The sequence below is a fragment of the Lissotriton helveticus genome, chromosome 4_1, assembly GCF_964261635.1.
Source record: "Lissotriton helveticus chromosome 4_1, aLisHel1.1, whole genome shotgun sequence".
Classification (NCBI taxonomy): Eukaryota; Metazoa; Chordata; class Amphibia; order Caudata; family Salamandridae; genus Lissotriton; species Lissotriton helveticus.
This window is the reverse complement of record NC_136063.1, coordinates 919,256,951-919,278,378: the sequence shown is the minus strand read 5'-3', so window position 1 is coordinate 919,278,378 and position 21,428 is coordinate 919,256,951. Positions and strand designations below refer to the sequence as shown.

At 49.1% G+C, this 21,428-nt stretch overlaps 1 protein-coding gene across 3 annotated transcripts in view; it reads right to left on the bottom strand.

Moving 5' to 3' along the window:
* Nucleotides 1–21,428, bottom strand: part of RTTN (rotatin) — an 891,871-nt gene that overhangs the window by 97,013 nt on the left and 773,430 nt on the right. For all 3 annotated transcript variants that reach the window (XM_078687523.1, XM_078687524.1, XM_078687525.1), the window contains one exon: nucleotides 859–985. In XM_078687523.1, coding sequence (XP_078543649.1) covers nucleotides 859–985 — 127 coding nt within the window. The remainder of the gene's footprint in view (nucleotides 1–858; nucleotides 986–21,428) is intronic.

The window sequence follows — 21,428 nt, the reverse complement described above, 5'->3', positions numbered from 1 at the left end:
AGCCGGTGTATGGGTAAGCATCACTTATAATTTACCCTTCTTACTTACATGGAGGCTTTTTGCACACTGCTCTTCCTTCTGGTGGTTAAATCAATTTGCAGGGGTAAAATAAACAAACCGGCCTCTTGAAACAGATGGAAAAAAGGGCAGGGAAAGAGAATGTTCTCCCTCTGGCAGTGCAATTAACATCTACACTGCCAGATATAATATAGTGGTGAGGTCCTAACATGAGGTCTTAACATGCCCTGCAAGACATGCTCAAAGTTACCACACTAACAAATGCAGTCAACTAGCTATATTGGAACGCGAAAAGTGAGGGCAGCGTGAAGTAGGGCGCCTCTTTTCTGAAGGCCATCGCACTGAATGTCCTCTTGGAGTTCTAGTCCATGTCAGGAAGGGTATGAAAGGGTGGAGCCTGACAAGCAGAAGAACATGTGATCACAGCGCCAAGACGCCGCGGCATTCGTGCGCTTTATAAGCACTTCAGTCAGTCAGTCATCGCATAACCCTAACCTTCAAGTAAATTATGTCACCCTAAAATTAAAGGCCATTCGTTTTTAGCACAAATAATTTTAAGGATTAAATTAAAATATGTATTAAAGAGAGCGGTTAATAAATGCTCAGTACTAACTCTCCTTTTCTTGAAGAAGAGAATATTTAGCAGAAAAGGAGTGTCACCGTTGAGAAGATGACTTTCAGAGTGTAAAATATTTAATCTCACCAACAATTCGTTCAACAATTATAATACAATGTCTGCCTTTTTGGATCTTCCTCACTCCTTGTTGATACACAGAGAATTCTGCATTTGCAATGTAAAGTCACACAGTCATCAGCAAATACAAACAAAAGCTGCCACACCTGCTGGATAGTCAGCTGTATATACACAAAGCAAATGCAGAACTGCTTGCATCAGAGAATCATCCATCAAAATCCATGGCCAAAGAGAATGCAGGATTGGAACAAGGTGAACTTCTAATGCTGCAGCCTGAAAGAAGAAAAGGTGTGGGGTTACATGAGGAAAAAAAACACCAAACTCTGCATGAAGGATCTATAATAAAATTAATTGACCAAGTAGGAGACGCACAACCTTCTTATACCTCAGAAGTCTGATGTGTACACCATAACTACACAAAACCGTTTTCAAAGTTTAGTAGCATAGGCCTGGGTACCATAATTTATCTCTAAACATGATTGGGCTAAATATGAAATTTCACATTTGTTTTCTCATTCTCGTGACATGGAAACCATTTTCGAAATCCCACAACACACCTTAGAATATGTGGTGTTCCAAACCTGGTCTCACACTTTAAGTCCCGCATATGATTGGGTTAGGAATGGAAATGGAATTGTAAATAAACGAAAATTTTGAGACTTTGAGGAAGTGCATGTCATCTACTCTGTACATCTAACACTACTCTACGAGCATTACCTCCCTCGCCCTAGAATCACCCAAGATTGCAAAATTCTGCCCCCTTCCACATCCTCGCTTGGTCAATCATTATCAGAATTTTACATGGGCAGTTAGGCACAAAATAAAGAACACATTACTGACCTTCAGTAACACCTTATCTGGTAGAGACTATATCTAGCTGCAGATTTCTTACCTTAGAATTTCCCCAGGCTTCAGACTGGAACTGGAAGACATTTTGTGAGCAGTACCCCCTGACCGCTGTTAGGGAGTGTTGACTGGCTCGGCGTCATCCGCGTTGGAGGAATAGCGCAATACCTATATAGGCTTCACCAAGGAGTGCAGCCATCAATTACTTTTCATGACTTTCCACGCCAGAAGCGTGGAGCCATGAAGAACATTGACCACTGGTGCGACAAAACTAGGGCCCTGAAAGGGGGCATCCCTTTCCTTAGAAATCCGTTCGCAGAGCGGGGTTGGATGGGTGGGTAAGTAATATGCAGCTACCTATAGTTTCTACCAGATAAGGCGTTACCAAAGGTAAGTAACTTGTTAATCTGATAAAGACTTCTAGCAGCAGATTCCTTACCTTGAAATAGATACCCAAGCAATACCATCCCGGGAAGAGGGCCTGCAAACTAATTTCAAGCAAGAAGTTCTTCAGGACTGACTGGGCAAAGTCCCCATCCCTGCGGACCTGACGCTCCAGACAGTAATGTTTGGGGAACATGTGCAGGGAAGCCCACGTTGCTGCCTGCAGATAACCAGGACTGGAACTCCATGTGCTAACGCAGCTTTAGCTCTGGTGGAATGAGCCTGCAAACCTTCCCGGGGCTGCTTCTTCGTCAGTGTGTAGCAGATTTGGATTCAGAGCATGACCCATCTGGAAATGGTCATTTGTGCACTGCCCGGCCTTTCTTTCCACCAACATATTGTCCAACCGGAACTCTCGTGTACGATTAAGGTAGAAGGAGAACGGTCTTTTTGGGTCCTGACGGTGATGTCTCTCTTCTTTTTCGGAGGGATGTGGGGGAGCATAAAAGATAGGCAAGGTGATAGATTGGCCTACATTAAAAGGGGTGACCACTTTTGTTGGAGAGGAGGCACTTCTGCGAAGCACCACTTTGTCAAGACAGAGTGAGAGGTAAGGCGGCTTAAATCATAAAACCTGCAGCTCACTTATTAAATGGGCAGATGTAATTGTGACAAGGAAGACTGTTTTCAAAGTGAGAAGCCTGAGGGGACAATTGCGTAGAGGCTCCAAAGGAGCGCATATAGTAAAAGTTCAAATCAAATTAAGGTCCCAATGAGGCATAATGAATGGTGAAGAAGGAAGAGATAAGTAAGGCCCTTGAGAAACCCATGTACAATAGGGCACTTGAACAAACAGGGTTGATCAGGCAACCAGTTGAAAGCAAAAACGTAAGATAGATAGCCCTTAAGAGTGCCAGAACAGAGACTTGCTGGGCAAGAGAAAGAATGAAAAGAAGAACCTCAGAAAGAGGCATAGAGAGGGGAACAAAAAGTTTGGTTTTTTCCAACAGCAGGCGTACACTGTCTTGGTGGAGGGATGCCTGGCTTCCAGAGGACATTACAAACTTAGGGAGGAAGGTCAAAAAATGTCAACTGCCCACTCAATTTGCACACAAAAAGGCGAAGAATGGGCAGGTTCGAGTGCTGCTGCTGTGACAGAAGTTTCTCCTGAGGAACGATCGATGGCCATGCTCAGAAGCTCGGGATACCAGACTTTCTGCGTCCAGTCTGGAGCCACAAGGATGACTTGAGCCCGGTCGTTCTTGATCTTCTTGAGAACCTTGGGTAGGAGTGGTATGGGCGGAAAGGCATCCAGGAGGCCTGAGCTCCACTCGAGACAAAAAGCGTCTCAGAGCGAGTGCAGCCTTGCAAACTCCAGGGTGCAAAACTGCTGACAGTGTGCACTCTCCTTGGAGGCAAACAGATATAACCAAGGCTCTCCCCACAGCTGAAAGTGACCTTGCGCCACCTACGGAGGAGACACCACTCGTGATCCGCTAGGCATTGACAGCTGAGTTTGTCAACCATGGCATTCTGGGAACCGGCCAGGTGTTGAACCACCAGGGATATGCCCTGCTGTTCCAGCCATCTACAGAGACGAAGGGCATCTTGACAAAGAGTCCACAAACCCACTCCTCCCTGTTTGTTGCAGTACCACACAGCGGTGGTGTTGTCTGTGAACACGTGAACTAGCCTTGCGTTGATGGAGGGTTGAAAGGCTTTCAATGTCAATCAGATTGCTTGGAGCTCCATCATGTTGATGAGGAGTCTGGATTCTGCCGGAGACCAGAGTCCTTTGATGTCCACGTTGCCCAGATGGCTGCCCCAACCCAGGAGTGACGCATCTGTCACTACTGTGAGATCTGTTTGGGGAAGGGAGAGGGGTCTGCCACTGACCCAATCGCGGTTCGTCAGCTACCACTGCAGGTCTCGTATAGTTCCCCCGAGATCTGAACCATGTAGGAAAGATTCCCCATATTTTGCGCCCACTGGAACTTCAGGTCCCACTGCAGAGCCCGCATATGCTACCTGGTATGTGTCACTAGCTGGATGCAGGAGGCCATGAGGCTCAACAGCTTCAGAGCCATTCTCACCAAAATCCAGAGAGGCTGAAACATCTGTATCATAGCCTGAATATCCTGAACTGCATGTGTCCAGATGAACAGCTTCAATGACAGGGGGCATTTGAGAGGGAGTCAGATGTGACTTTGGCACGTTAATAGTGAACCCCGGAGAATGTAGGAAGTTGGCTGTACTCTGGATGTGGGAGACGACAGCCTGGAGAGAGCCCCCCTTCAGCAGCCAGTTATCGAGATAGAGGAAGACTGGCACCCCTGACCTGCACAGATGAGCTGCGACCTTCGGAATCACCTTCGGGAACACCTGAGGGGCGCTGGTGAGGCCAAAAGGCAGCACAGCGAACTGAGGATGCTCCTGGCCTACGGTAAATTGCAGTTAGTACCGGTAGGCAGGCAATGAACGTGAAAATGATCGTCCTGCAATTCCAAAGCTACCATCCAGTCTACATGGTAGACCTGAGCTTACATTTTTCCTTTTTGAGGAAGTATTTGAGTGCTCAGAAGTCTAGGATAGGACAAAGGGCTTTTCTTGAACCAGAAAGTAGCAGGAATAACGACCTCAGCCTACTTTTGGCGCCAAAGCCCTCTCAATGACTCCCTTGGCTAAGAGAGTCATGACTTCTTCCCAGAACAAAATCAAATGATCCTCTGTCAGCCGGTTGTAGGATGCAGGCATGGAGGGAGGGGTGGTCTCGAAGGGGAGCAGCCTCTTCAGACTATGTGATGGACTGCCAGTAGTGGATGTAATGGCTGATCCTGCCACCAACTAGACGCCCATGGTCTGAAAAGGCGAGACATGGAGGGTTTGGAGCTGCAAGGGGGTGCTGGCCTGACCGAACTCTGGCCGCCAGACCCAAGTGGTTGGAACAAACCGCACAGGTGCTGCTGAACTTGTGCGGCTCGTTGGCTGGGTATGGTTGGCACAGCTGTAGGACCATTGCCTCCGGCCACCGCCCTGCTCAGGGCGTGCCACATTTTCTCACTACCCACCCTACCCCAGAGAACTTGGTAGTCTCCTTTTGTGGCCGTAGCCACAAAAGGAGCAACAGACTGATTGGGGAAATGCGGCCACTGAGAGGTTCAAAGATTTGGCTGTACCACACGAGTCCTTAAAGCGCTCCAGTGTCGGGTTTGCCCTGTCTCCAAAGAGACAGGTGCCATCAAAGTGCATGTCCATGAGTGAGGCTTCGACTGCCCCTGAAAAGCCAGATGTTCTCAGCACGGCGTGGCGTCTGATGCCAACATTGATGAAAATCCTCTGTTCAGCAAGCCAGTCTTGTCAAAACCAGATTAAATTGTGAACTTTGCTGCATCCCTCCAATCTGACACTGCTTGGGAAAGGATGGCGTGGGCCTCTTTCTGGACCAGTGGCAGCACTTGCGCAACCGTTTCTTACAGAGTGTGGGGATAACGGCCCAATAAGCATGCAGTGTTCACAGACCTGTCTGGCGGAAGACAATTTTTTCTTGCCCCAACTACCCAGCCTTCGGATTCCCTATCGGGGGAATAGGAGAGAAAGCGCCATGGGACTACCAAGCTCTCTGGGGTAGGGTGGGTAGTGAGGAAATGTGGCTTGCCCGGAGCAAGGCGGTGACGGCGGGCAATGGTCCTATTCAGAGGAGCTCCTCTGCTGGGCTTGGACCAGGTTCCAAGTAGAACATCCATGAGGGCTTCATTAAAGGAAAGCAGGGCTTACGAGCAGGAAGCTCTTGTTTGTAACACCTCCTGTTAAAAAGGGTCAGGCCATCAACCAGAATAAATGATCCTTAAGTATTGCCCGGCGGTGTCGCCTCTTATACCCACAAGATATTAACCAATGAAGAGGCAGGCGCTGGAGACTGGAAGGCAGGAAACAAAGGTTTTATTCTCTCCGGAGGAGAACACATCAGTTCGGACAGCAAGTATCGTCACGAGGTGCTCTAACCGCATCTCTGAGGCCTGGCCTCTTATACACAGTTAATGAGTTTTATTGCAGGTAACACAGTCTTGTAATGCTTTGAAGTATGAAAGGACATCCTCTGAATCCCCCCTACAGGCCCGTTCCCACACACATTTACAGTTGAAGTCCCCACCCCGGTCACAACAGGTGATGATTATCGCGCAGCTGGACATTCCGCCGATTCACGGAATGTGGGGGTTCGATCGGATCTCATAGGGTGGGGGCTTTGATCAACTCGGGGGTCCTTTGATGAGGGAAGCTTTCTACTGTACGGGGAGGGGCAATAAACAGTATCGGCAGAGCTAGGTGTCGGCCTGGGAAAGAGGAAGACAAACGGGCACACAGGAAAAGGGGGTTTGTATCAAAGGGCCTGGGACCATGAAAGGAATGAAGGGAGGTGTCGCGCTGGGAACAGGATGGGGCTCTGAGGCAGAGCTGCGCTGAAGAGGGGTTTATGACCCAAGGCATGAGAGAGCGGGGGTTGTCAGTGTGCGGGCTTTGCGAGGGCGAAGGGCTATGCTGGGGGCCAGTGGCGTGCAGAGGGTGGTTCTGATCGAGGCACCTAAAATGGCGGGTGCGCACGACAAAAAGTGTGGCATCAGGGGAAAAGGCAAGATGGCGCAGATAATGTTTACAAAAACCGTACTAATTTTCCACAGTCCTCCCTTTAACATATCTAGCCAATTTGCCTATTCAATGTCGATCTTCATCAAATTCCTAACCTCGACATCATATAAAGCTCCCATGCGTTCTTTTCCAAAGTCCACAGTCTTAGGGCAAATACAGTTTGCACGTCATGAACACAGAGGTGGTAGACATTGGATTCCTAAGCATAGACCACATATTACAACTACAGGAATCAGGATAATGGTGAACAGTCTCCAGCCCCAGGTCTTAACAGTGTTCCAGAACCAACCACCAAGCGACCATTCTTCCTGATCCTGGTGGACTTCTGAAGAGAGTCTGTGAAGATGTTCGATGGCTTTGTACACTGAGGGCGAGTTGTCCGGTATGTATGTACAGCAGCTGGACCCAATAATGCGGCATGCTCCACCACGGTCCGCAAGAACCACATCTAGGACAAGGCGGTTCTGGAGGGCCACCAAGCGGACCGCTTGGAGTTCGGCGGTGTTGTTAGCAAAAATACCAGCTGTGATGTTCATCGTTGTCTCAACTGCCTGAGTCAGATGTCGGATGGCACGGCTGTTTGCCATCGGGCCCCAAAGAGGAACAAGTCCCTTCATAGCATCGAAGAACTGTTCTCCTGTCGAGTCGGCTTGCTCAATGTCCTTGGCTCGTTTTTGTCTATGATGGTTCGCTGGGGCCACATAAGTTGGAGGAAGGATGAAGGAGATGAAGCAAGTGCCCCCCCAGCCTTTGGGGAGCCAGGTGTAGGCCTTTGTGCCGCAGACGAAATACATGTTTGGGGAAGACACAAAGGAAGGTGGATCCGTAGAGTCCAACGTTCTGGTAAAACGGCAAGCACTGCGACCCACCAGCTGTGTCCCAAGTCCTTCTATGCACATGTGGCCTGTGACGTTGATGACTGATAGGGCTACAGTCAAGGTGGCGGCCGTTCGTTTCCGCAGGTAGGAGAAGGTGGGTCTGGTTGGATTGTTGAACACCTGCATTTCAATTCGCTCTTTAGCGGGGATGTCCATTTGGATTGAGTCGTTGGATGTCTGCGGGCAGAAGTGTGTCTTTGTTCTGTTTCGCCTGACCCCGTGGGAGAAATGAGTTACGGTTTTGCTGGAGGTGGCATTGTCCTTATAGCTTTCTTGCAGGAGGATCAGCCAAGCAAGGCAGGAGCCATGAACTGAGAAGGGTGAGGGGATGAATGGTATCGAGTGTCCAGTGGCATGGGGTAGCAACCCACAGATCCAACAGTTGGTGGCATTCGTGGCGAGATTGTGCTGGTGAAGGAGTTGTACGAAAGAGTTATTCCAAAACTCCTTTCGCCTCTCTCTGAGTTGAGGAGAGAGCGAAATCAGATAATGTTCCTTCATGGTGGTAGGCTGAGCAGTGGTCAGGAATGTTTCGTGAGCAGGCGCATTTTCTTCCACAATCCAGAGCGTGGTCATGAGGAGAAAGCAGAAAAGGATTGCGATGAAGAGTGCAATTGTCTTTGAGCTATGGAGTCTGTCTGTCCTTGGGTTTCTGTAGTGGGTATTTCCTGTTGCCTCCATCATCTTCTTATTTGGCGCTTCCATCATCTTCTTATCTGGCGCTTCCATCATCTTCGTTTTCAAGGTGCTCGGTAGTGGGCAGAACCACAGACTTAGTTTAGCTTCTCTCCAGGTAATCCTTGGTTGCTTTGGGTCACCGTTCTGAGATTCAACTTAGTTCGTGGTCTACTTAGCCGAAGCTCCCTCCTTTCGACGCAGGAAATACCCTTCTCTGGATGGCACAGTGGGATCAGAGAATTTTGAAAGTTCAAGCGCTTCGGTGTCAGGATAGCAGGTTAGCGATGGTCGGTCTTTGTTCAGGAGCTCTTCCTGGTTGTCGATGTTTTCCGTCATGACCAGGGTCGAGGAGACCTTCTTACAGTGGTGTGCATGCAGCCAGTGCCGCTTCCCCTCCACACGAAGAGCCGTCCGGGTGGTGATTAACACTTGCCAGGGGCCCGTCCACCGGGGTTCCAAACTCTTCGTCCGCTGAAAGTTTCGGATCAGCACGAAATCCCCAGGTTGGATGGCGTGACCCGGACCCCTGGAAGCATCGGGGATGGCCTGCTGCACCTGCTGATGAATGACAGACAGAGTTTCAGTCAATTTATACAGATAATCAGACATTAGGACGTCCGGGACGTCATGAATGGAAGTTGGTTTTGGTGCTGACCAGACGCTCATGGGTCGGCCGAAAACAACTTCATAAGGTGTTAAGTGATGTTTGGTGGGGGTGGAACGCATCGATAGCAATGCCAGTGGGAGGGCGTCTGGCCATTTCAGACCGGTGGTAGCCACTATCTTGGCCAGTTTAAGCTTTAGAGTGGCGTTGTGTCGCTCAACTAGTCCAGCAGACTGGGGGTGGAAGACTGCGTGAAATTTCTGCTTGATGCCCAACCCCTTTAAGATGAACTGGATGACTTCGGCTATAAAGTGGGGGCCGTTATCGCTCCATAAAATACGACAAAGGCCGTAACGGGGGAAAAACTCCTTTAACAGTACTTTTGCAGTGGCCATAGCAGTGTTGTCACGGGTTGGATATGCTTCCACCCATTTGCTAAATGCGCACACCACGACAAGTACATATTTCAGGCCTTGGCATCTGTCTAGCTGGATGTAGTCCATCTGCAGGACTTCGAATGGGTGATCTGGGACCCCAAATCCCCCCCGGGGTACTACAGTTCCTTTCCCGGGGTTGTGTTGCAGGCATATCAAGCACTGTTGGACCAGACGTTTGGCGGAGTCTGTGATTTTATCATTGTGCCAAACTCTGGAGACAAGTTCAATCATGGGGGCTGATCCTATGTGGGCAGGGGAGTGCGCCATAGTCAGTATGGGAATCAGGTACGAGTCAGGTAGCAACCATTTGTTCGTGTCTTTTGTCCGCCAGCAGCCTTCGTCATCTTTCAACCCCACCCGTGCCCATTCAGTCAGTTCGTGCTGTGTGCTAGCCATTTGAATGTCTCTAATAGTGTCCCTAGCGTCAGTCCATTTTTCTGCTTGTGACCTGGTCACGTACATATGTGTTGTCGTCCTGTTTTCAGCTGTCGTTCGGGCAGTGATGTCCGCTAGTGCATTTCCCTGTCCAATAATGTCGGTCACTTTCTTGTGTGCCTGGCATTTGATGACTGCAAGCTTCTTGGGGAGGAGGACAGCCTCGATCAAGGCGGAGACTAGATCCCCGTGCAAAATGGGGGTGCCGTGTGAGGTCAGGAATCCCCTTTCCTTCCAAAGGAGCCCAAAATGGTGAACCACCCCGAAGGCATACTGGCTGTCGGTGTAAATGTTCGCTGTGGTTCCTCCTGCCAGAATGCAGGCTCGTGTCAGGGCAATCAGTTCCGCTGCCTGGGCAGACCGTTGCGCGATGCGGGCTGTCTCGACTATAGTTCGAGCCGTGGTGACCGCATAGGCAGCGGAAGTGGTGCCGTCGGGGAGTTTGATGCAAGAACCGTCCACCCACAGCTCCCCGTCGGTGTCAGGGAAAGCCGTGTCTCTGAGGTCAACCCTACTTCTAGTCTGTTCGTCCGTAAGAGTCACGCAGTCATGTACAGGGTGCACATTGGGGTCGTTCTCTGGCAAGGGTAACAGAGTTGCCGGGTTCAGTGTGGTGCATCTTTTCAGGGTGATATGGGGTGCAAGCAAAGTCAGTTCGTATCCAGTCAGTCGTGCACTCGTTAGGTGTTGTGTCTTGGTTTGGTTCAGGAGGGTGTCAACTGCATGCGGTACCAGTACTGTGAGGGAGTTCGAGAGGACGATCCCCTCACTCTCTCGGATAGAGATTGCAGCAGCAGCTACAGCTCGAAGGCAGGCAGGCAAGGCTCTGGCTACAGGGTCAAGAGTGGCAGAGAAGTAAGCGCACGGTCGTTGCTTTGGGCCAATGGCCTGGGTCAGGACAGATAAAGCGCACCCCTCCCTTTCGTGAGTGTAAAGGGAGAAGGGCTTTTTGTAATCGGGGGTACCTAGGACAGGGGCTGAACAAAGGGCATCTCGTAGTTCCGTGAAGGAGGTTTGACACTCAGGGGTCCAAGGGAGTGGGAAGGGGACGTCTTTACCAGGCAGAGAAAGCAGCGGTTTCACAACGAGGCTAAAGTTCGGTAACCATTGTCGGCAAAAGGAGGTGAGGCCTAGTAGGGAGCGAACCTGTTTCTGGGTCTTAGGGACAGGAGTTTCGAGGATGGTTTGGATTCGATCAGGAGTGAGTTTCCTTCCCTCTTTGGACAAAAGGTGGCCGAGGTAAGTGACCTGGGGTTGGCAGAATTGCAACTTCTTCTTGGAGACCTTGTGGCCATTTTCCGCAAGGAAGCGCAGGAGTTGAATGGTGGCTGTAACTGCCAGTGGAGTGGTGTCGGCCGCTAAGAGGATGCCATCGACATATTGCACTAACACCACTCCATCGGGTAACTGGACTTGATCCAGTTGTCTCTTGAGGGCCTGTCTGTAGATGCTAGGGCTTTCTGTGTAGCCCTGGGGTGCTCGACAGAACCTATATGAGCGGGCTTTTAGGGTGAAGCCAAAGAGATATCGGCTGTCTGGGTGGATAAGAATGCATTTTTAAGGTCAATGACAGTGAAGGTGGTGGCAGTAGAAGGAATCAAAGTCAGAATGGTGGTGATGTCTGAGACCACAGGGTACTGGGGTACCACCACTTTGTTGATTTCTCGAAGGTCAATGATAAAACGGTATGCCTTCTTGTCTCCCTCTCCCTGTTTCTTGATGATGGGCAAGATAGGGCTATTGCAAACGTTGCTTACCACTTCCTCTACCACTCCTGCATCTATTAGTGACTGAATAATCTTCACCAATGCCTTCTCGCCCTCGGGCGATATCCGATATTGTGGAAGTTTCGGGAGTGTTGCATCTGGTCGGACAGTAATGTGTACTGGGTCAATCAACATGCGCCCTACGTCCGAATCCGTCTTGGCCTACAGATACGGAGGCAGAGTGTCAAGCAGGGAGGTGTCGACTTCGGTGATGGAAAACATGCGTCGGGGAGGGCAATGACTAAGCAGAACGGGGTTGTCGTAAAGAAAAACTCGAACTCCGTCTTGAGAGCATCTGATTGTCGCTCGGAAGTGTTTCAATAAATCCAGTCCCATAATGGCGTCAGGGCTATTTGAGGAAAGCAAAAACGTGGTGTCAGTGGTGTTGTTTTCTACGTCAAAGAGGATCGGGGCGGACAGAGGGTTAGTGGAGGGCGTTCCATCGAAACCCGTCGATGTTATAAGTGAGCCAGACAAGGGTGCCCTTGGAATCAGTCGTTTAGATAACGCACTACGTGTTGCGCCAGTGTCTACCAGAAATGGAGACTTGGTACCTAGGACCTTAGCAGTGACGTAAGGGCCTTGCTGGTCAACATAGAGCTCGACTGGATCCCTCCCTTGCCCTTGGCTGTCCTATGCAAAGTTGTGGGTGTCATCGTAGTCAGATTGCTGGTATTGGTTCTGTCTGGGTCGATCAAATGTATTTGGTCTGCCTGATCTATCGTTAGTCGTGTCGTTTGGGGGCCCTCGCTGTTGTCCCTTATTTCCCGGTCCACTTACTATGTCCTTGGGGTCTTTGTTTCTGATTATTTCCAGAAGAACTGGGCACTGGGATTTCCAATGGCCAGTTCCTTTGCAAAAAGCGCACTGGTCCTGTCTAAGGTCTGTACGTCCACTGTGGGGAGTCAAAGTGCGGTCCTGGGGAAATGCAGCCTTAGGGGCGTTCGTCTGGTAGTTTCCCCGGTATTGGTCTCGTCCTATAGTCACCCCTTGCAGTTGGGCCATCATCACCCTCTCTTTCAAGTCCTTCTTCTTTTTCTCAGTTGCCCTATCGTTTTCATTTTTCTGATGTTCATAATATTGGGCCATCTGGAGGATAGCCGTAGGTTTGGAGGCTGCCCAACTACTCTCGCTAGCCTGCAGTTTCTGGGAGACTTCCGATGACAGACCCTTAACATAATTCTGGACAAACAGGTGGTGTCCGGTTGCCGTGGTCATGTCCTGGCCGCTGTAATCGGAGAACACCGTTTCAAACCGGGAGAAGTATTCCGATACATCCTCCTGGGGTTTCTGGCGACAGGCCGTTACTATCGACCAGTCCACTTTCTTTTCTGGGATCAGGGTTTTTAATTTCTGTACGATTTTATCTGGAAGGTCTAGAATGGATTTTATAGGCTTTTGTCCAGGTCCTCGTTGTTTATCGATGGTATCGAGTTGTGACCAGGTATGTCCAAACAGCTCAAGGTGGTCGACTTTCCGGATTTGCTTCCACACATCAGCTGGTAGACATAACCCGAAAAACAAGTCGATGTCAGCCAGGGTCATGATCGTTGAACCTAGGGCTGTACCCAATTCAGTATAGAAGGCAGTGGGGTTTTTACGTAGGTCAGGCAGAGATTTCCGGAATGTCAGAATCTCTTGCCGGTCCCAAGGCTGGTAGACCCAGTTGTACACTACCCTTCCCTTTGCATCTGGGTGGTTTGCATCATCGTTAGTCCCTGCACCTCGTGGTGGAACCCAGTAAGGGGCAGCCTCTCGTATCGGCATCATGGTGTTAGGTTGCTCAGTTTGTGGCTCGGTCACTACGGAGGTCGTGAGTTTAGTTCCCGATTCTCGTTCAGTGAGGTGGCGGAAAACCTCAAGCGTGCGCGTAAGGAGGTCCGTCACATCACACTCGCCCTCATCCCCGATATCGACCTTCCGGTACAGAGTCGTTAGGCTCTCGGGACCTTTGTCTCGATATCGGTCCTCATATTCGTTCAAAACATGGTAACACAGTCGTACGGTAAAATGTCGTCTGTGACTCCCGGTATATGATTTAAACATATCCGTGATGTACTCTTCACCTTCCTTCCTTTCTACCAGTGTCCTTGCTATCTTGTCGATCCCTGTTCGCTCATCTTTGCTTAGTCTGTTTGTTCTTGCAGAACCAGCCCTTCGGGTCTCAGGGTCGTCTAACGTTGTCGTTTGCGTAGTATTTAATACAAGGGGTTCGGCCGGTACAGAGGCCATGGGGGCCGAAGCTGTGGCGCTACCCTCGTTTGTACCTGGGGGTGGTGGGTGCTGTGCTAAGGGTTGGGAAGGGGCATATGGAGGGGGCATGTAGATGATCGGAGGACCTAACAACAGATCATCGTTGGCTCGTTGTCTCGAGGGTAAATCAGGGTAGAGCGTGGAGGATGTTCTAACCGGACACTGACTTGATGTTTCCATTTCTAGTTTCTGTTTGGCTTTCTCTCTTTCCTTAATCTCTCCTTCTAGTTTCTGAGCAGCTAGGTGGGCTGCTTTTCGCAGCTCTTTTCCCAACCTACTCTCAGTTCTCTTTTTACGTTGTTCAGTTTCTTTACGCCACATGCCGAAACTATCAAGCATAGTGGGAGTTGTCTTGTTTTTACTAAGGGCTGTTTCTAGCGCATTTATTTTGTCATCATCGAAGGATCCTATCAGTGGCCACTGACTTTCTCGATCCTTTTTCATATATTTATGCCACAGTTTGTTATAGGCTATAGCGATTAATCCATGCTTCATGAACATGTCCTTATTAGGGGTGCCTTCCAGTGGAGCCGGATGGTTCACCTCTAATAAGCGGTCCGGGCTAAACAGGCTACCAATCAGTGGGGAGAAGACAGACATGACGGAGCACAATGGGGACAAAAAGTCAGCACTGCCTATCTTATCACTGCGTGCAAAGACTAGACAGAATATTCCTATTCTACGTTGTTTGCACGCAGTGAATACCTCATGAACCAATATCAAATAGTCGATGTTCGGTCAAAACAATTCAGTGGGGAGAATAAGTAGGCCCGCAAAGGTCTGCGTTACCTTCCCTTTCACTATCTGCAAAAAGGGGAGGGGGGGGCCCTTTCCTGTTTGCAGACAGAGAATCTCCAGAAAACAATCTGGGAACAATAGTTCAGTTTCAAGTAATTAATCAGTGGGGGAGAAAGATAGGCGCGGCGGTTGCATTACCTATCCTCCACTGCTTGCAAAGAGAGAGCCTGTTGTTTCTCCGTTTGCAGACAGTGGATCTCCAAATAAATTAACAATGAGTAATACTAGTATTTTCTGAACAATTCAAATAATTATTTCGCAATTCGTCGTGTTTACACGACCTTACCCGGACCGCATGGACAGTTTCTTGTCTTCCGAATCCAGTGCCCGATCGTCCTCTTTTCTTCGCAATCCTCGCGGCACTCCTGATGGTTCCCAGTCAGGACCGTAGATCACTCGAGAGAGGTCTGTTCGGAACCAGTGAAGTTCGGATGATCGGCTGTCAGACGAGGGTCTATCGGACAGGTGCACTCCCCGATCGTTGCAGTCGTTCACTCTGTCGTCAGGACCTCTCCCACTGGATCCACGAGTCACTGATGGGCCCCACGTTTTGGACGCCAATTGTTAAAAAGGGTCAGGCCATCAACCAGAATAAATGATCCTTAAGTATTGCCCGGCGGTGTCGCCTCTTATACCCACAAGATATTAACCAATGAAGAGGCAGGCGCTGGAGACTGGAAGGCAGGAAACAAAGGTTTTATTCTCTCCGGAGGAGAACACATCAGTTCGGACAGCAAGTATCGTCACGAGGTGCTCTAACCGCATCTCTGAGGCCTGGCCTCTTATACACAGTTAATGAGTTTTATTGCAGGTAACACAGTCTTGTAATGCTTTGAAGTATGAAAGGACATCCTCTGAATCTCCCCTACAGGCCCGTTCCCACACACATTTACAGTTGAAGTCCCCACCCCGGTCACAACAGGTGATGATTATCGCGCAGCTGGACATTCCGCCGATTCACGGAATGTGGGGGTTCGATCGGATCTCATAGGGTGGGGGCTTTGATCAACTCGGGGGTCCTTTGATGAGGGAAGCTTTCTACTGTACGGGGAGGGGCAATAAACAGTATCGGCAGAGCTAGGTGTCGGCCTGGGAAAGAGGAAGACAAACGGGCACACAGGAAAAGGGGGTTTGTATCAAAGGGCCTGGGACCATGAAAGGAATGAAGGGAGGTGTCGCGCTGGGAACAGGATGGGGCTCTGAGGCAGAGCTGCGCTGAAGAGGGGTTTATGACCCAAGGCATGAGAGAGCGGGGGTTGTCAGTGTGCGGGCTTTGCGAGGGCGAAGGGCTATACTGGGGGCCAGTGGCGTGCAGAGGGTGGTTCTGATCGAGGCACCTAAAATGGCGGGTGCGCACGACAAAAAGTGTGGCATCAGGGGAAAAGGCAAGATGGCGCAGATAATGTTTACAAAAACCGTACTAATTTTCCACACTCCGTCAAAATGTTGGTCTTGACTGCAACAGAAGGAAGCTGAAGGCAAAGATTCCCATCCGCCCTTCATCCCACCATAGCATAAGTTGGTCCCTCCTGCGTAGCCATGGTAGTGGGAGAAAGCATGCCAGTATCTGGAGAAGTATCCAGTCCAATGGCCTCACCAAATTCCTCATACCAGTCAAGTTCCCAATCAGGCTGGGCTTTTAACGGGTCCAGTGACCCCCCCAAGCCCCCCCCCTCCCAATCTTCTCGCGCTCCTAGTCCTTCAGAATTAGGCTGAGGAAACGACCTAGGACCTGGAGGGCCTCTCCGTGCTGGAATTGGCTTCAGGCGACACAGTACAGGCTCCGGGTCATCAGGAATCATAATGGGGCTGACGTCACTGGTAGGTGGTGGTGGCCTTGGGAGCTGGGGAAGGTCGCAATGGCACAACCAGCACTGGCCTGGATCCATAGGGGGCCATTGACAATGGATTAAATGGCGCGAAACCAGTTTGGGCCCCCTCTGATCACATGGGGCCAGAAGGCGCACCAGTAGGGTCAGGCCACCCAAAAATGAGGCGCACGGCCACAAAACATTCTTTAAGTTGGGCGGGGGCACTCCAGTTCTCAGAAAATCAGGGAGGTGATGAGCCACAAGTTCTGGAGAACAAGGCCTTGAATGCTGATGCTCTTCCGTTGCGTTGGCCGATAGACGGGGAGAAGTCGAAGCACGCTTCGACTTCTTGTGTTTTTAGTGCCACTTACCGGACTGTCCTGAAAAATTCGAGTGGGACGAATAGGAATTAGGACTCCTGGAGCAATGCGGGGACCTTCCTCTGGACCGGGACTGTGACCTCAGAGGAGTCGTGCAATGCAGTGTCGCCTGCCGGGCTGCAAGGAGCTTTAGGGACCACTCACTAAAAGCCTTCGGATCAATGGCCCGGCAGTTGGAGCATGACTTCGAGTCATGGTCGCACTCCAGAGACAAACCAAATGCGGGTCCGTCACCGACATGGAACGATGACAGGCAACTCTCGCCTTGAACCCCGAAGTCTTTAAAAAGGGGACAACAAAAAATTGAAAAACTACTGTAAAAAGTGACAGATTGTAGCTCTCTTCACAGATCAGAGCTTGACTGGTGCGGAATGAAAAGAACTGATGTCAGTGTGCTAAGGTGGAGCCCATATTGGTGACGTGACGTCACTTCCGACGTGGACGAAGCAGCTGATGTCACGCGAAGCAGACCAACGCCATTTACCGGCGCACAGGGGTATTGCTTGAAAGTACTTACCTAATTCCGATGACCTTGGTGTCTGAAATAATTTTAAAATCTATGTTATTATTCTAAATTGGTCTCAGATTTCTTTTTGAGTGTGTGTCTGCTTTATTGACTCTGTGGGTACAACAAATGCTAAACACTACCCTCTGTAAAGCCTAAGCTGCTCGACCACACTACCACAAATATAGCACTTGGGATTATTACTTTAAGCCCTGTAAAGCAATAAGGGTCGTATGTACTTTTTGCATGGTGTGCCCTTACATTAGCAATACCACATAAAAAGCCAGCTTCCTACAGCCACCCTGTGGAGGAGTGTGGCACCCCCCCAACACACACGTGTCAGTGTGTGGAGACTCTTGAGGTGGGATATCAAGACGGTCCCCTGGAGAGGCAGGTGAAGGATGAGGTTGAGCAATAGGGCGAGGGGAGGGTTCTGCATGTGGTAAGAGGATGGTAGCCGTATCCGCTTTCTTGTGTAGTATTGTCAGAATCAGAAAGACCAAGGCCTCCTTGAAGGACAGTTGATGTTTTGAGGGGGAACAGCAGGGCCCTATGGGCAGACAAGGCTGCGGCCCCAGCGGGGCTGGATGAACAACTCTTTCTGCCTTGAGTTGAGCTACTCCTGCAGCTTATGAAGAATTGGCTCCACTGCGCCGGTGTCTGACTTGCTGGTCGATGCAGAGGTTTTCGGCGGCTCTGAGGGCACCCCTGGTATCGGGGCTGAGGTTCTGCTCGGCACGGAGGAAGATGTGGTTGGTGCTGAGAGTCAGCTCGTTGCCAGCATCAGATAGCCCACACCGAAGAGGTTGGGCTCAAAGGCTTCGTTGGTGCTGAGATGGACCTGGGCAAAGCATCCGCAGTGGTTTGATGGTGCCGACCAAGGCCCAAAGGCAGTGGTGGTCTGAAAGCCTGTTTCTGGTACTCCAGAAAGGCCATCTGCCCTTTCGTAAAAGGCTGCTCAGGTTGAGGGTGGTGTGGGGAGGAGGAGGTGCTGTACTAACGGAATCCTGGGCAGGCGAAAAGTAGTGGATCTCCAGGTTGGAGACAGAACTTTGTTCAGGGGAGAAAGCCTCTTCATTTGCAACCGAACGTTGTGGATGATGTTCCCCCTCCATGTCATCGGGACCGAAGAGGTCCGGAGTATCTTTGCTGCCCTTACGTGACACTTTGAGTCGACGTGCACAATGGTTGTGAAGTGTCTTGTTGCAGCGGAAGGAGCTGCAAGTGTCGCAGGTGGCCTTGTTGTGCTCGGGCAACAGGCACAGGTGGCAGATCTGATGGAGATCGGTCTGAGGATACTTTGCATGGCAGCGAGAACAATACTGGAATAATCGGTTCTATCACTGTTATAATCTATTGCTGCACTTCCCTTCTCTATGGTTACTCTATCTACTGCTCAGCCAGTGTGTGTATGGATGTGCCTGAAGATGACTGGAATGTTGGAAGTATGATGTGGTCATCATGGAGTGTTGGGTGCTTGGGGAGCTGAGGAGTGTCAGTTGGTGGCAGGCTGAGCAAGACAGAGGCTGCTCCTGGTGGGGCGTCATATGGACTTACCATCTTCCTGTGATTTACTGATGTGACTATCTTGACAATAAACCTAATGAATATATCTACACTACATCTGGCTACAAGGACAATCTTATTTACAACACTGGCGACGAGGTAAAAAGAACTACGTGTTGCTGAAAGATTACCCTACTTTACCCTGGATTACAACTAAGGACTTGAATATTACTGGGACTAATGAACTCTACTTTCAAAGAAGAAGATTACATGAAACTGCGCTCTGGTAAGCCCCACCAGTGTCCTTAGTCAACAGGACAGCCTGTAGACCAGAGTGCTTGACGTTTGTTTAGCATTTCAGTATCTTTGAAAGAGGAGTCTGCCGTGTGCAATTCGCTGAATTTGGACCAGGGCAGGGCGTTTGATATTTATCTGCTGTGTGCAACTTGGACTGACGGTGTAACATTCAGAAATCTAACTTCATGTCTTTGGCTGTTTAAGATATCAGCAATTTCCTTACATTTCGGACTGATTTGAGTGTTGTTGCTGCCATCTACTGGTACAAAAACATATGGCTAAGGAATTCATTTATTAGGTTGGTGCTCGAGCAAAGTAACTGCGTAATGGAGAGGATTGAAAAAAATAAAAAAAAATAAAAATAAAATAAGACTTCTGTGAGACTGAGTCAGCTGTGGAAGGAAAACAAATTGTGAGCAAGCGAAGGGGCACAGTTCATGTCATATTGTGTGGTCTGCTCACAATTCGTAGTGCCGTTCTGACATTACAGTGAAAGATATTTCAGCATGCAGCGTATTTTGGCAAGAGTTGAACAATTATTTCCTAGCGTGTGAAGAACATTTCTCTGCATTAACTCACTGTTGTGGAGTCGGTGACGGTTGGCCTGCGGAGCTCCTCTCTGTTCCTCTGCTGTGTCCTTCTGATGACGTTGTTCGAATTCTCCGGTGTACTGGTGAAGGTGACCCCTGTGACGTCGGATGTCAGCAGTGTAACCTGCGTCATGCTCAATCTGGCCTATTTCCTTCAGAAAATGACGCTTAACGACGCTGTGGCGGCCATCTTAACCCTTTGGGATGGATTTCTTTGCTTTGCTTTGAAACACGACGTTGGAGATTGGTTTTCATTGGACTTTGGGTTGTTTGATGTTCCACGTTCATTCTTGATGATCTGTCTCCTCATCGTTCACTCCTATCAAGTGATGCAGCGTTTTACCTTTTTAATCCAGGGTGGGTTTGTCTTGTCCTTGTTGGTGCTGACCCCTCGCATGTGGTCATTTGGAACTTGGTCGTCATCACTGCGACTGTGGTACTGGTGCTGTATTGGAAACACTGGATCCGGCATATTCTTTCTGGACTTTGGGTGAGGAGTTTCATGGATTTCGGGTGAGAAATCGCTCACCGATCGCAGACAACGGTGACTACGTTTTTTATTTTAATTTATTGTGTTACTAATGTTTTACCTATTTACAACGATGTGTTTGCAATATTGTTTGGAGGCATGTTTCACTGTCATGAGATTTTTCTGTTTGTCTTTTGTGAATTTGTATGGAATGAGAGGAGGTTGTGTGTGTGGTCTTAGCTGTAATTGCCTTCTACTTCACTATTAATTTAGGTGGATGATTGTCTTTCTGTTTTAGTCTGCGTGGAGTAAACACCTTCACATGAAGTTCTCTACGTTTACACTCACTGTTTGGTTGGTGAGTGAATTTTTTCTATTTGGTCTACGTGGAGTAAACACCTTCACATGAAGTTCTCTACGTTTACACTCACTGTTTGGTTGGTGAGTGAATGGTTTTCCTGCACTTTCTTTAAGTGTTATCCTAGTTAGGATTTTGTTGTTATTGTGGTTTGGTCTGCATAGAGTAAACACTTCCACGTGAAGTTCTATGCGTGTACACTCACTGTTTGGTTGGTGGGTGAATGGTTTTCCTGCATTTTGGTCTGCATAGATTAAACACTTCCACGTGAAGTTCTATGCGTGTACACTCACTGTTTGGTTGGTGGGTGAATGGTTTTCCTGCATTTTGGTCTGCATAGAGTAAACACTTCCACGTGAAGTTCTATGCGTGTACACTCACTGTTTGGTTGGTGGGTGAATGGTTTTCCTGCATTTTGGTCTGCATAGAGTAAGCACTTCCACGTGAAGTTCTATGCGTGTACATTCACTGTTTGGTTGGTGGGTGAATGGTTTTTCTACACTTTCTTTAAGTGTTATCCTATTTAGGATTGTGTTACTCATGACACTTTTTTGTGAGTTTTCACTGCTTCTTACCTGTTAAATGTTTGAGTTGAAGCAATCTTGGGTTTTACCTGGCTATGAATCTTCTTGTGGTTTTCTTGTATTTAATGCTTTCCGGAAACCCTTTTTATTGTGATTTAAGGTGTGTGATTTCGTTGACATTTGAATTGGCTTACATTCTCATTTTGTTTTATGTACTTGATTCATTTGTTCAATGTATTTTCATGCATCTTTATTTATACTTCATTGTGTTTGGTTTCCTTAGGGAGGGGGATGTGTTATAATCTATTGCTGCACTTCCCTTCTCTATGGTTCCTCTATCTACTGCTCAGCCAGTGTGTGTATGGATGTGCCTGAAGATGACTGGAATGTTGGAAGTATGATGTGGTCATCATGGAGTGTTGGGTGCTTGGGGAGCTGAGGAGTGTCAGTTGGTGGCAGGCTGAGCAAGACAGAGGCTGCTCCTGGTGGGGCGTCATATGGACTTACCATCTGCCTGTGATTTACTGATGTGACTATCTTGACAATAAACCTA